General features: G+C 31.3%; 1 protein-coding gene across 1 annotated transcript; it reads right to left on the bottom strand.

The window, feature by feature from the left end:
- Positions 1 to 412: 412 nt before the first annotated feature.
- LOC123665212 (phosphoacetylglucosamine mutase) lies at positions 413 to 15,295 on the bottom strand. The gene is made up of 12 exons (XM_045599549.1): positions 15,081 to 15,295; positions 12,798 to 12,868; positions 9,482 to 9,614; positions 8,553 to 8,648; positions 7,687 to 7,838; positions 7,050 to 7,252; positions 6,838 to 6,962; positions 6,001 to 6,157; positions 5,420 to 5,574; positions 3,579 to 3,768; positions 2,554 to 2,724; positions 413 to 1,361 (listed from the first exon to the last, which is right to left on the bottom strand). Exons 1-12 carry the CDS (start codon positions 15,182 to 15,184, stop codon positions 1,275 to 1,277), a joined length of 1,644 nt encoding a protein of 547 aa, XP_045455505.1. The 5' UTR covers positions 15,185 to 15,295; the 3' UTR covers positions 413 to 1,274.
- Between the last annotated feature and the right edge of the window lie 1,880 nt (positions 15,296 to 17,175).

Raw genomic sequence — 17,175 nt, 5'->3', positions numbered from 1 at the left:
AATAATAATCTATATTTGTTGTTTACCGACTAGGTCATAATTTTATGTTTCACAATGGAGTCATTGTAAACAGTAATTTTGTGACAAATAAAAAAACTTTCTCAATGACTAAACATGACCAAAAATTGATATTCGATTAGGATAATCTGCTCACCTAAATATTAATATAAAAAAATAACTACTATTATATATATTTTGTTATTATCTTAATAAATCTTAGTAAAATTATGATTGACATATGGTTCTACTCGCTTAGTGAGAATGTCTTTTGAAAGTCATTAAATTTAAAATGGATATAAAAGTTTACATAATAAGTATTAATATATTTAGCAATTTACTATTTCGGACAAACTTTCAATATTATGTCAATAAAAAGTGACCTAAAGTCAAAAATAAATTCACACACGCAAAATTTACCGATAATTGATTTATTATCTACAAAATAAAAATGTTTTTTTTTTTTTATAAATATATTATAATAATTATAAATTCAGCATTTCAATAATTGAAAAAGAGAGCAACAATCGGCAGTCTTTACTAAACTGATTAAAAAAAAATTACTGTCCATACAAAGTATATTTTGTGCAGAAAATAGCCCAATCACTATGCATTCACATTTCCGACTAGTAGAGCGTTGTACTGTTATCTCATTAGACTAGTAAAATCTTTGAAACATTTAACAATCACAACTCTTTGTTTGGTGCTCACTACATTTAATATGGACGGTGAAAAAATGGATTTACATTTATTACTTTTGCGAATTTTCAAACACAATTAAATTACACGATTATTATAAATATTGAATATAATTTAGCGATTATATAAAACTGATTCTGATTTGATTAAATTGTAAAACTTAATCAAATCAGAATCAAAATATATTAGCTGTATAAAGTTCTGCCGATAAAAAATGTACTGTAATATTGCTAACGAATTAACTGGAATAATTAAAATGCATAAAAAAATATTAATGTGATACAGTTTACAAGCGTTGCAGGTATTGAGGAGTTCATAAGCTACGGTAACCGTTTACTATTATATAAATCCCTTCAACGGTTTGGAAAATATGAGGTAATTGAAAAACGAAAGAGGTTTATGCTATAATAATAGCTTCAAGGACTCTGTTTTGTCATCTGATGGTAACGATTTGTATTGTTTATTTACTAATGAAATTACAAAGGAAATATTTTAAAAGAATTTTAGAAAGTACTATGCCAATTGGTTAAAATAATTTGTATATTACAGTATCAGATCGATATTATATATTTTCTATGTTATTCAGGTAATTCCGGTCTTTTACCGACGCCTCCAGCTAAATCGAATACCGCTTGAGCTACTTCCGACGCTAATTTATCTGCTGACTGTAAACAAAAGAAAAATAAAACAACTTTATAATAATAATAATACGTTTATGTCAGACAAGGTCCATACAATCAAAATGATTACATATATCTTGAAGATTACCTATGCTTGCATACAAAGAAAAAAACCGATACCACAACGTACCGATAATACAATGTAGGTAGTCAATAAATGTTAAATAAATACAAATCATTAGGGATAATACGAAAATACTCGTCAGATCTCAATCAAATTAAAATGGATCACACGACAAGTATTATTTATTTATTTATTTTATACTTCATTGTACACCACAAATACATTACAAACAAAGCATAAAGATAGTTACAGACAGTGAAGTACAATGGGCAAGTACCAGCTTTCCAATGTAAAAAGAAACATCACATTGGTATGGCCAGTAAAAAGTTCCGAGGTGGTATAAAAAGCGAGTGTGCTTTAGAGCACACGACTGAAGTAAAACTTACGAAAGGTAACCCTCTCTCTTTCTATCTTCACTAACTTATATCTCCCTCTAAACTCCCATTCGCCTCGCCCGATCAAATTTTTCGTAACGCTCTCTACTCGCTCTTACTCTCTTACTCCCCCAAGTCAAGCGTGCGTAAAGAAGTTTTACTTCAAAAACATACAACTGAATGGAGGAAATACTCCTTTTTTGAACTCACAATCAGTCAAAAACGCCTTAAAAAATTTTCGTCATCCTTACGTAAAAAAATTTCAACCAAGATGTCAACAAACGTAGAAAGTCGTCAAATAGATAACATATCCAGTCTAACACTACAACGATCTGGGTTCAAATTTCAAATCAGTGTTTTTTTTTTATTTTTAATTACTATGTATACTATATTTTTTTATTTTTAATTACTATGTATATATTTTTGAAGTAAAATTTCTTTACGCACGCTTGACTTGGGGCGCAAGCAAGCGTTAAGAAAAGTGTGATCGGTCGAGGCGAACGAAAGTTGAGAGGGAGATATAAGTTAGTTAAGATAGAAAGAGAGAGAGTTACGTTTCGTATATTACTGTAGGGGCAAGAGCGAGAGTTACGAGCTAACATTTTCTTTCTCTCTTTCTGGGAGCTCAAGAAGTTTTAATTCAGTTGTGTAGTCTAAACCAGCGTGCTTCCGTTTTTTTTTTCTCATTTTGGTATCGACTGTTATTATATGAAAAATAATTAAATAAACAATAACATACCTCCTGCGTATCCGCCTCCGCATACACCCTTACAACGTCCTCAGTACCCGATGGTCTTACAAACGACCTACCGCTAGGGTATTGTGACACTAATTCATTTATCTTCGTCTGTAACCCTTCGGGAGCCGTACACTGTCGTTCAGCGTCGGCTGTTGATATGGCGTTACGATCCTGGAAATTATTATAATAATAGACTTTATAATACACCATAAAGAATCGTAAGAAAATTAATAGAAATAAAGGTCTTATCGCTGGCGATCTCATCCAGACAACCTTTGGGTGTACAGGAATGTCCTGACGTAGAAAAAGTTTTTTTTTTTAATTATTACTTTTATTTTATATACGAATTACAAATGTTAAATATAGTTTCTAGTATACATAGATATTTTAAAATATTACAAATTCAAAAATATATTATAATATATCAATCATTAAGTGGTCATCCATAAAATACGTCACGTGAAATTTGACTAATTACCAACATATGAAAAAAATATATTATGAACTGCAAATATTATATTTCCTTAGACCTCACCCACACTCTAAGCAAACCCCCATCTTAATAGCGAGCGTATTTTATGGACGCACCCTTCTACAATCAAAAATTTGGGTATCTGAAGTAAATACTTATATAATTAAGGTGTTCTAAAAGAGATCGCTTCTTTAGCAATAAATCAGAGCCTCTTGTTCATTTCTCTTGTATTTTTTTTTTTTGTGTTTAATAAATAGTACTTGTATATGTAAATATACTTTAATTATCTCGAACACATCAGACTAGGTAACTAGAACGAAATATCTACAAAAAATTATATCAAAAGCATTATGTTTATTCGCAAAGAAAGAAACAAAACAATTAATAAAAGAATAGTTTGAAAGATTAACATTAGACGTCATTTCTTGTATTATAACTTTAAAGTTAACAAAATAAGAATGTTTGTTGTCAGAGCAACGCAACAGTTTCTTTTAGAACACCTTTAACAAGTGCCTAGGTCTACTAAATAGGTTAACAAAATAATAATTCTCACCTGAACAGTAACCTTCAACTGTCTACAAGGCAGGTCGGTGTACTGTTGCTCCCAGTCTTGAACGGAGATACCTCGGGCTCGGAGTACACTTTCCACAAGGAAGAGGTCAGAAATTGCATCGCCCACCGTTTCATTGGTAACGTCGATGAAATTGAGTAGGAGTTGCGCTGATTTCCTCTGTTCTGTGTCCCTGGAATTATAAATGGGTTATATCTTGACTACAAATCAAGGAACTAAAAGATATGTGTTGGTAATTTTATATGTCTTATTTTGTTATACAAATAACAGTAATATACAAAAATATATACAAAGAATATTTTATCGCTAGAGCGATTGATTTCCTGTGGACTATAATTTTCGACTGTTAATTTTGAGCTGTCGTAAATAAACGCCTTACACTCAAAATCGCCCATGGGACTTCTATGTCATCCAGAGCACAGATATCACAAACTAACAAATATCTCGCTAGTGACTATTAACATCGTCGGAACTGCAAAATCGCATTTTTTTGTTTATTTCATAAAACGTTCCCAAATAAACAAGTCTATCATCAGCTGAAGAGAATTTTTTTATTTTATGCATATATTATTTAGTTGTAGTACTTCTGACAAATCAGTACCTATTAGTCTTAACCCGTTAAAAATGTAACAAGTGACTTTTCTCATATTTACACATTAAATACCGGCTTAAAATAAGTAAAAAGCTACACGCAATTTACACTTTGAATCGCTCTTCTGTAAAGTTGCTGTTTTTCACATCCGACATGTTTAATAGTTATGGGCGACCTGCATAGCGTAAATAAAAATTTGTAATGACTAAGAATCAACCTCACAAATATCCACAAATACCGAGCCAACCTTACAATTGTCATAAACTTAACATAACAGTAAGAAATAAATAAATGAAACTATGTTTACCCTACTCTTAAGTATGCATGAACTTCATACAAGAACTAAATACTAGCCCATTGGCGCAGTTTGTTCACTCAATCGAACCCACAATTACTGGAGATTGTTAGTTAGATTGATTTAAGCATTTATTTAAAATAAAATAAAATATAATGTAATTTATATATTTATACATGTATCTATATCAGCCAACTGTTACCTAACATTAACATTAAGGTGCCTTAGGAACAGATGACCATGTGTTTTAAAACATTTTTTTCACGGACGGATACTTGTAAAACTTTTAAAACATTTTTTTCACATACGGACACTTGTAAAACTCTATTTACTATTTATTTAACTAAAAAACAAATATCAATTTATCATTTTAAACACATAAAAACTATTGAGATACGAATATCGAGAGTACAGATAATTAATATTTTTGAATATGATATTTCAATAACAAAAAAATTTGTTATTGCTTTTGTTTAAAAAAAATTGTAATTTTGTAAAGTGATAATTATTATACTTATTTAGTCCGAATTATTCGCACTGTTATTTCTAGTATTTTTTAATGTACCTACCAATAACCATTATACGAAGCCGCGAGTGAAAGCCTAATTAAATAATAAAACAGTAGTACTTTCGTGCGCGAGTATACCCATGCGCAAACGCACCCCCTCCAGTTTCTTTCAGCGTTCTTTTTACATGACGCGAACTATAACACTAGAAGCATTGCAAGCGCGTCGCCGACCCTACCCCCAATCACCGCCAGGAGCTCTGGTCACCGTACTCACCACAGGAACACAACACTGCTTGAAAGCTGTATTATTTAACTGTCATCTTCTGTAAGGTCTTCGCAGTCAGGCTGTTTCAGATTCTGAATACGATATTTCTTGCTTTGAGCTACCATTACACACATTTATTTGCTTATTATTTAAATCAACTAACCCTTTGTCTGCCACCTTCCTGATAGAATTCTTAGCGTCCTCACTGTACACAACGGTCCCGTGTCCATTAGCTTCAAAGTAAATCCCGATGTCGTAGGCCAACGCTGCATGGTGCAGATGTTTCACACCCGTTTTAACGCATGTAACTGGAATTTTCTGGAAAAATAAAGTATTTATGTTGTATATTTTTTGTGATGATTAGTTTAATAATTATTTTCTTATATTATGTGTTTATAAATTAAGCAAAAAAAAAAAATCGTTTTTATAATCGTAGAAACAAGCTTAAAATATTTATAAAAAAAAGTAAAACTTTTTAGGATTCTTTAACAAGTATATTATATCATAGCAAATGAAAAATGATAAAATGTTATAAAATAATCCACAAATTTCACTAACCATTTACCATTGATAACTTTAATATTTTACTGCTAACAGGTTAACATAGTTATGACGTATCTCAATAAAAATTTGAAAATATCCATTGTTATTTAATAGATATACACTCTTTGGGCAACATTAAAAACCATTAAACCTCAACAAATAATACTTTTCCAATTTTAAAAGATTAAATTAAAATCTTACCAAATCCTCAGTAATATACCGAGTAGATGCTCCATTGGCATAAGCGGTCTGTACAAGACCAAGGCGCAAATGGGTCCCACAGACCTTCAATAGCTCTGTTATATAACTCGCTAGCAGGATAGCTATACGGTCACCATCTAATAAGTGCATTTCATTTCTGAAAATATAATTATGCAATGTATCATCGCTAATAAAGCCCCAATAGGATCAGAATATTCTGGCGATCCACTTCCGGAAACCATATTGTACCGATTCCAGTTCATTTCAAATATATTTATAAGAGAACTTCCAGTAATTTTGCCTGGAACGCAGTCAGGAAATAGAGAGGCGCTGTGTGTCAATTGCTTAACCAGAGAATTCCAAAAGATGGTGTTTGAGTTTGAGTGGATATGAACGTATCAGTGTTTTCCTTTAAAAGTTACACGCCAAAGTCTCTGTTGCCACAATTACTTGTAACCAATGTGTCAATTTATCAATAAATTCCATGAAATTTACATGACTGTATTGTAATATAAAAAAACATATACTATACTATAGATAGCTTAATACAGATAATCGTAAATGAAAACCAACTAGAATATTCTACAATTACACAGTATATTGAATACAAGGATATTTGTTATTAAGATTTAAAAAAACAGATTTATTTTACACCAAAACCAAATCGACCATTGAAGTACACCATTCAGACATACATTCTAATTTACTAAAATTAGATTAGTCAAAGGGCCAAGCCTAGTGACAGCAATGAGTCTCTATTTTCTAAATGCAAATATATATAACAATTTATAGTTATACATAATATTGATAAGAATGAACCACATTAATAGAACTCACTTATCGTCCAAGTAGTAATACACAAGTCGGTCACCGTCCCCATCTAGTGAGGCAACTCTTTGGAAAGGAGCATGTTCCACTCCCACTGGAGGTTTCTGAGATACTTTCACGTAATCTGCACCACACTGTAATTTTTAATAATATTTCAATACTTTTCGCTACTTGTAACTTACACAAAACTATCCCAATAAGATAAATCAAATAAAACTTACATTTAAATTTAATTTCCCGCCATTCCCCCCTAAATTATAGAGAACTAAATCAAGTTCTCCATCTAAAGTTTTCTTGATTATATTCAGTTTTTTCCCCCCAACGCCATTGGCACCGTCCACATACAGCGTCGTATTGTATTTGTCAACTACTGGCAACTTCTGGCAAATATTTTTAAACGCACCCACTATTTTTTCATAATACCCTGCAAAAGTATTTTTTACCTTCACTATACAATAATCGTTTAAGTTTTGACAAACATAATCACAGTACTAATATGTCAGAGGAAAAAGATTTTTTTTTTTTAATTTTTCACCGATAAATATATAGGTACTTTGATATAAGAATTAATTTTCAGAAATAAAATTTTAAAACGTTATGTTAAATCCCTCTATTTCTTCTTTCTGATCCAAAAAAAAAAAAAACTATCCTCTATTTCAGAGTTAAAGATTCCTTTGTGTTGACCATTATAAAATAAAAATTATTGTTTATAGTTATATCATCACTATCATATTGATACAATTGCCAATAAAAAAAAAAACTACCTATTTTCTAATAATAAACACCTTCATAAGCTTAAATTTTAAATAAAGCATGTTTGGAGGGTAGTTACAACAAAAATCTAAAATATCAAAATACCTTCTTCGGTGGGTGTCCCATATGTATTATCATTGCGACACTTAACGCAAAAGTGTAGCATAGGTGTTGTGACTATACCAAACTCTTTGGCTGTTCCTTTAAGGGCCATAACACCGTGGACTGCTGCCGCTGCGAGACGGGGGCTTGTGTACCTTTAATATAATACATATATAATTAAATTGATTTTTTGGTCTGTCTCTGGCTTTTTATGAGGTGTCTATGAGGCTTCTAAGAGTTGTTCAATAATATCATTGGTCTTCTTGTATGTTAAGAATACATCATATACATTTCCATTTAGTATTTTTAAAAATTTTGAGATTAGTTGTCTGTCTTTTTTTTTCTTCTGAAAGATTTTCCAAATATGACAAAATTTTAAGAATTATTTAAACCATAGAAATATGCTTCGGATTGTTGCTATTTATTTGATAATGGCTGAAAAAGTAATTTAGGGTTCAATAAAATTGTTTTATCAATTTTAAATTTTGCATAGTTCTAGTTTAAAAAATTAAAAGGAACCATCCTGCTATATTTTTTATATTTAATAGTTAGTAATGTATGTATGTGTATGCGTGTATGTATAAGTATCGTATTATTTGTATCTACGTGTGTATAAATTATTATGTATTTATTTATATATTGTATAATTATGTATTTATATTATATTTTTATTATCTATATGTTTAGATTGTACACGCTAATTTTTGCGACTGTTTTATAAGTTTCCTGTAGCAGGACTACTGGAAGAGATTCCATCATGGGATAAGTAGTGCCTTTGTACCAGCATTGTTTATAAGACCTATTTCCTTTTGCTTTCCTAGTGTACATAAATTGTTAAATAAAATGAATAAATAAAATAAATAATGTACCTTGTGTCCATTCCAATGAAGACGCTTGCCTTCAGAGACATATCGGCGTTTACTTGTTTTATAATCTCCCCCGTTGTCGATTCTAAGTCATTGTCACTGCAAATTAAAAAGTACGATGTATTATAATATAATAATAGTTTTAGAGTTATTTGCAATGGATTATGGTTTGAGAAAAATAACAGGACTTTGGAACTGATACTTGTGACAAAAAACGAAGGTTAAATAAATAAATAAAATAAATAAGAAGCAAACAAAAGTGCTAAAAATAAACAAAATAACAGTAAACGATTTATAAACGTTTACTCTTTAGAGACTCTAAGAATATTTTCGATGGGTCGTTAGTTCAAGGGTCCTAAGAGTTCGGAAGCTCTGCAAAAATAAAACTATCGTATTACACGGGACAGTCATAGTACCCCTGCTAAAATACTAGAATACAAATATACTTTGTTTACCTATATATTATGTCAAAAAAAAAAAATAACTTTGATCATCTTCATTCTTTATTTCTATTTTTTGTAAAGCTTAGCTTATTTCGTCTTAAAACTTTTGAATTAAAGTGTTAAGGAAAAGTGACTCCTTCTGGCACGGGAGCTTATTGCACTCAAAAGAAGTCAACCTTTGTGTTATTATTGTAATGTGTTAGTTATTGATGAAATAAACATTTTGTTATTCAGGCCTCAAAGCGCCTCTAATTCGTCATGTTGACAAAAATGAGTATTATATTAGAATTAATTAATTATTTACAGTGAAGTGAATAAAAGTGACGCTAAAACCGATTCGGAATGAAGATTCTGCAGAGAAACATCGGCAAGAAATTCCGCAGTTGCTCTTTAAGAAAAACCTGTATTTTAATATGAAATTGGTAATATCTTGCATGAAATACAGCGTCACTAAATCCATATAAGTAAATAATATAAGTACCTATTTACCTGACATTAGCGAGCCTTGTAGCAATTTCTTCCCAGCTGCCTTCCAACATTTCACCATCCGGGTCGACAAGTTTGACACCGTTATCGGGTTCGAGGTTGTGGGAGGCGGTTATCATGATGCCGATTGTGCGACCTGAACAATGAATAGACAAATATTATAAAATGTATTAAAAAAAAAAACACCTGCATAGAAAAAAAATACCTGGGCACCTATATTATACTCATACATGCGACTCGAAATGCGTGGATACTTTGGGAGTGTGAGAATCACGTCGGGGTCACCAGTTTGGGGGAGCTTGAGCAACATGGTGTTTAAGTTCCTCGTTCGCCATCGCAAAGGAAGGATCCTCTAACCAGACGGGTGTTGTGACTGGTGGGCTAACGCCCCTAAGGGTTGTTGTCGGGTTCTGTATATATACTCAATCACTCTGATAACTTTAATAGCGCGATGTAGGATATGTCAGTTTTCACTAGTTTATACGCCGCGTGATAGATGTCGCTACATACCCATATATAAAAAATTACTAAATCGATTTTGATGAAAATCGCACTGTTCCTAAATTAGAACATACCTGATTTAAATCAAAAATATCTCGATATGACTTTAGTTTCAAAGCATTGGAGGCCAAACAATCATACATACACTTAAATAGACCAACATACTCAAATATTATCGCTTTGTTTAAGTCGGTTACTTATTGTTATTTTGTTAAGAAATAGTAAATCCTAATGTTTCAGACGAACAAGTAACAATAACATATGCTGGCAAACGAAAAAACCCCCTGGAGCTCACGTCACCATGCTAACCACAAGAACGCAACACTGCTTGAAAGCAGTATTATTTGGCTGCGATCTTCTGTAAGGTCCAGCTACTACCCCCGTCGGGCTGCTCCAAATTTTGAGCAGGATATATCAGGAAGAGCACAGTAGAATCTACTGTGCTCTTCCTTAGTTAAATTTTCTATGTTTTAATTAGCATGCATTTATTTCTGTATTTCGTGTCTATTAGTATAAACCATGTAAAGTAACCCGTTGGGGCGGTTTGTAGTGACCTTGCTTTCTGCTAAGACTAGATGCTCTATTCTATGATACTATAAATTTGAGTACGTAATTATACATATAATGTAAACATTTTGATTCTAAAATTTCTAGAATAAATGAAATTACAAATGGAAAACTATATATAAAATTAAACTATATATAGTTATGTGTGTGTAAGAACAAAAAGACAACAGTAAGAATTATGCGATTTGGTGCAATCTTTCGAAAAATTGCGCGTTGCTACAATTTTTTTTATTTTTGGTTGTATCAATTCAAGAAACCTTTGTGGGCTCATGGACAACACTTTGCTGAAGATCATGACATGATCAAATGCATAGTTTACGATTCTATAAACAAACATTCTTTTATATATATGTATATATAGACAGATAGACTGACTCAATAAAACTATACCTATTTAGTTTTAGACCATGACAACTTATATATTATAAACCTACGCGTGGTTAACCTCTTTTTACATGGATTATTGCCGTATTTATTATTGACATAGTCTGACCTGCAAATACGATTTGCAAGGTCGCGAGTTCGATCACTAATGACATTATGTCGTGACATTTTGAAACGATTTAAATTTCTTTGGAATGTAAAACACGGTTTTTTTTTTGTATGATAAGAATTTACTTTTCAAATTTATATAAAATATATATACACCATGAGGTTGAGTATTTTAATTTCTTTTTTGGGATTTTTTTACTCAGATGTCAGCCCCATCATATCCTGATTATCATTATGTCTAAGAAATGCAAAGGCATCAGACAACGCCTCTTTTAACACCGATAAAAACGCACCCACATAGTATTTATTTAAGACAACTTTTTCACTAGTGGTTCCTTTAGGGTTGCCAACTTTTTTTGACAAAAAAAAACGTATAAAACGGTTTGGATAGGAAAAAATAAAGTATTTGGAAGAAAAAAAAAGTATTTTTCAAATTTTATGTTTTTATTGCTTTAAAAACGTATTTTTGTGTGCCTTTAGCACATGCTAACAATTTTTTGTTATATTTAAATGTTTCAAACTTGTTTAAAAATCATTATTTAAATTTATATAAATAAAAATTCGTTTCTAATTAAATTTATTGACGCTATATTTCTCTCTTCTCGCTACTTTAGATTCATTACTAAAAAAACCCTTTCAGTAAAAGCTTAAGTAGTGGGAACAGAAAGTAAGTAAGAATTTTTTTTTATATTTGGTAAGCTATCAGGTGCATTTTTAAGTATATATTGCCATTTTTCAACTGTACTTTTCACTGAAATTTTTTTATCATCATTAGTGATTTTTTTTTGTCTTATACATTCGGAATATATATCCTGCATCTTAACATTTAATCCGTCTTGTAATTTAGTTTTTATAATTATCATTTCAAAATTTTCAAATTTAACCGCATTTTTTAAGGACACGTTAGGGAGTATTGAAAGCCAGTTATCTTCGCTAAGGTCAAACAATTTTTCCAACCATTGATTCCTTAACTGCATATAAACAAAGCCAACGGTCAATTTTTCTACAATATCGTTGATAGTGAGTAGTGACATCTGTGACAAATGTCAGATTGTCACCTGTCCTGTCACATTCAAAACACCACATCTGTCATCTAACATTTCGTTCAGTAATTTTAAATCCTTTCCATCATCCGTTTTACCTTATGTGTACCGTTAAATAGTTAAGTACCCATAATGAGTATCTTGTTTCACGCATCACAGTAAAGATTGAAAATAAAGTATTTTCATATACTTTATTTGTATGCAAAAGTATAAAGTATATTTACCAAAAATAAAGTAAAATACTTTATTATAAAGTATGGTTGGCAACCCTAGGTTCCTTGCTTTGAAGAGCAAACTTTTTGTATGAAAAAGCTCTGAACGCAATCTCTTTGCTGTGGTGATGTACGTCCTCTTCCTACTAATACTTGCTTTTAAAAACAAAGTTAAACGGGAAGCTGACTTTGAATAACTTCGTAACATATTACCTTTCTCTAGTTGTTTCGTCGAAATATTCCCTAATCTTTTATAACACGGGTAAAAGATCAAAACACACACAAAATATCTTGCTCAATATCTGGAGCAGCCCACCTGTGGAAGGTTTATCAACTTTACAGATGATCTTAGTCAAATAATACTGCTCTGCAGAAGAGTTATTTTCCTGGTCTGGGTAGAGATCCCGCAGATGGTTAAGGTCGGTAACGCGCTTGTAATGCTCCAGACGTTGCAGGCGTCCGTAGACTAAGAAAGAAAATATTCTTTATAATACTCTCGCTTACCATTTTTGACACGGGATCGGAGCACGGCAAGGAGGCCCATACGATAAACTACATGTTCTAAAAGGCTGGCTCTGCAAAGAAAATAAAAAGATAAAATTGGCTTCCCTTAGATAGTTCAGGTTTTAATCTAGTATAAAATAACACATTTCTTTTAAGCGCAGTTTAAAATTGTGATAAATTTTATGTATTATGTGATTTAATTTTATGTTAACACTTCTGTAAAATGATTTATAAAATTGTTATTTCACTAACCTACATTGTATAATGCAAATGAACTCGCAAAAGATCATTATCAAAAACTAAAATAGTGTGATAAAAAGATATTTTTTTTAACTATCAGATATAACAAAAGTATTCAGTTGAAACCTTAACTACAACACAAATAATTCATTGATTCTTATCATAAATATTATCTGTTTAAAATAATTTGTTTCTATATCATATTTGTTTTGATAATACAAACTCAACAATTAGATCAAGTGATTACAAAACTGATTATATTAGCAACGGTCACTAACTCTTTGCTGTAACAGTCATTGGATATTGTAAAAGTAATTTAAAGTATATGATATTATTTCCATATGAAAATTAGCTGTCGCATGCAATTTTGTCTGCATTAATTTTTTTTTTTATTTTATATTTATATTATATTACTTAACTAAATAATAAATTTGTATAAAAGTTGATAAAATTATACATTTATTTCTTTCGAAAAGTTTTCGTAAAATAAATATTAAATATAACAAATACAAATTCTTCAAATCAATCTCTACTTGGCCCACGTTTCTATTTCACTGTTTCAAACTTACTTTCAACTATACAAAACGAATAACAGATTAAAAATGACTCTTTGATGAATGACTTAGTAAGTCTTTTAGCATATTATATGAATTTTGCTAAAAGAAAAAAAATTTTATGAAATGATGTGAAGTAATATAAAATTTGGTAATATCTTTATGCATATTGAAAATTTCCATAAAAAAAAAGAGAAACAGTATATTACATTATATTCACTAAAATAAAGTAATAAAAACAATATTTTACTGACTTCTGCTTCCATCTATATAAATATATAGAAACACAAGTTTGTGAGATTATGTGGGTGTGAAAGATTGATATTTATTGCATTTTATGTAGTTTTACTACTGAAATGTTTGCTATAAATTTTATTTTAGAGTTTAAGATTGTAGATTTTTTTTCTTGCTAATTTTGTAAAGGTAGTTTCTATGGGATTGTAATTTATTCGGTAAGACCATGAGGTTGATAATAATGATAACAATAATATTCTTTATAGCACACCATTAAAAGATACAAGCAAAAATAGTACAATTAGAGGAAGATGTAAAAAGGTGTTCTTATCGCCAAAACCGCTATTTGTTCCAGACAGACAACCTTTGGGTATATAAATTAGAATAAATTATAATAGAATATAAAATTATACATACACTCACATCACACATACATATATATAAAAATAATATTAAGTATATTATTAAATAAGGTTAAGGTTAAGTCAGTTTTTAGCTATAAATAAAAGAGTAATGATAAGGATTCTATATGAACCTAAATAATTTAAGTGTTTGGCAGTAAGCCAATGTATTTTCGATACACTTTCAAAGCACTAAGTAGAATTGTCCATTATATACACATGATATTTTTTATACATATAACGCATTGCAAAAGAAATGAAATGGATATTTTGTAACATTGATAACATTTTTTTTTTTCGCTAATAATATATCTGCTAAAACTTTTTATTTTGTAAATAAAAAAGGTTTTGTAATGCATTAGTTTTAATGTCAAAAAAATTATAATTACTTAATAGTTCAATCGTGTTAATGACTAATTAGAAATACAAAACAACATTCCATAATTAATTCCAATGTCAGACTTGCATTATTACTTCCATACACGTAATTATGCAAACAAGGACTTGTTTAATAACTTGTTCTATCCTACTACAGTTAACATTTGGACTATCACAAATAAAGACTCAAATAAGTGCCAACATTTGTTTTGGTACTACAAGGAGTCACTGACCACAATATTACCGACTTCCGGCTATAAATTACACAATAACTGACTCACGAACTATCCAATATAGTAAATCGTAAAAGGATATTCGCATCCTCCGCAAAACTTGCCTACGTGACTCTAAGAATAGGTGTGAAAGTAACGACATAACACCCCTATTTTGTTCCAATTTCAGCTTTAAATAGATTTATAAATGGGAAAAACCCTTTATTTCCTATGTATTAATATATAATGTAGGCTATTACTCACTTGGTACGGAATCCGGCAGTGCCGTATTGAATGAATACGTCGGTTGTTTTTGGATGCATTTCTCTGGCGAACGCGTAGACGACTCGAAGGCTACTCGGCGGCATTGTGTCTGGTGAAATTGTTTTATAAGGCCGCGTATCGCTCAGGTACAATCACTTGGAATCAACAAACTTGATTTCTACATTCCCGCTTTGACAGCGGCAACTAGCACCATTATGACTATTTTTGAAATCTCCAAATGTCAATTGGTTAAAGATTAACCTTCTATTTTGAAGAGGGCTCTTATTTTGTCAAACTCTTTTTTTGTTATGCGACACCAACGACAAGTTTATGTCTCTTCAATATGTTCACATTATATTTGTCTATTGTCATACACTTATTTCATAAAAGTTCAGCTATTGCACACAAGATGTCGTTGCTACGATTTGTATTTGTTTAATTATTCAACACTAGACTGCTCTTTACCTCTTATTAGTGTAAGTAATAATACGTTGCTTTGTTTACATTATTTTGACTTTACTATAACGTAGTAACGTGTATACTGTTTAAGTAACTGTTCAGTGTACAGTGTACATTATACATACATATTCGGGGTTTGTACTTCAATACTAAACCACATGTAATAACCATATCGGTGTCGGCATCTGCACTGACTGAGATTTCAGGTTTTCCTCCTTTTTGTTTTCTTCCTACCTCTAATATACTACTACCCTCATTTTACTAGTTTCAAAAAACTGTAACCCACCTCTCACGGACAGTAAATTCACACTTTTTTTATTTTTATACAATGATCGGCTTGCGTTGGACCACTATTTTACCTGATGATAAGTGAAAATGCGCTCTAAGATAGAGCACGCTTACCTGGAAGTAACCTGTTCACTCACGACTTAAAGATCCCCCGGTTATAGTTTTCCGGAAACACATACGCTGGTAGAGAATTTAATTCTTTGACTATTTTAGATCACCAAAAATTCGAAATCGACATGAGTCTTTTCTATCGTGTGTAATTTATTCACACATGTCATTGATTTAACATTGATTTCTAATTATTCTCGTAGTCAAATAAAATCATATTGTAGCTACTTTTGGTTTCGGAGCGTTTGGAAACAATTTATATTAATTTACTATTAACTAACTTAATTTAAATAAAATAAAATGAAAGACATGTGACCGATTTGGAGGTTTTAATATCTCTGCTTAACTACTACAGTCTTGGGCCCAGCGGATGTCAGGGGGGGGGGGGCGACCAGACGCTGAGTTTGCGTCTCTTGCTTATTTCTATGAATCTTATACATTATAACGTATCCTATGTTCTACCTAATCGGAGAGAGCGGATAAACGAGTCGTAATTATAACTATCTATTTAATATAATCCATAATATATAAAGACACTATGTTGATATTTTGTCAACTTACTGTCAACATCTAAGTACAGTTTTTTGTTTTAAATATATAACTAGGTTGGCATACAGGGATACGGCTCACCTGATGGATTAACCGTAGTCTAAACACCAGAAGCATCGTAAGCGCGCTGCCCGATCCTTCCAGGAGCTCTGGTTGTCTTACCAAAAGGAACACAACACTGCTCGAAAACTGTATTATTTAGCTGTGATCCTCTGGTTGAGGTACCGCCCCAGTCGGGCTGCTCCATATTTTGAGCAGGAAATTTCCTGTTGTGTCTTACCTCAATTAAATGTGGTCTAGTATAGACGTACTAACAGTCGTGTGAACGATATTACGTCACTTCCGTTATACATTTTTCTTACGGTTTTAGTATCACATTTTTTTCAGTTCGGTCGCCCAGCAAATTTCAAGCCTACCGTACTTCTTCTTACTAACTTCGTTCCAATATTATAAAAAAGATTTCTCATTCAATGCAAATCTAAATTTAGTGTAATAAGTGGTTACTCATTAATACAAAGTAAATCTGTATCACGAGAATTGCTCAAGCACTAAATCAATTAGCTAAGACCGACATGTGCGTCTATTTGTCTAAATTAGAACGACCGAACATTTGAAGTTTTTCGTTACGCCACGTTGGCAGACTCACCGAATCTTCAAAAACAGGATGTGTCATTATTAGTCACAATTAGGC

This window comes from Melitaea cinxia, chromosome 23, assembly GCF_905220565.1.
Source record: "Melitaea cinxia chromosome 23, ilMelCinx1.1, whole genome shotgun sequence".
NCBI classification, from domain to species: domain Eukaryota; kingdom Metazoa; phylum Arthropoda; class Insecta; order Lepidoptera; family Nymphalidae; genus Melitaea; species Melitaea cinxia.
Note: the sequence above shows the minus strand (reverse complement) of the source record. Positions and strands in the feature narration are given on the sequence as shown.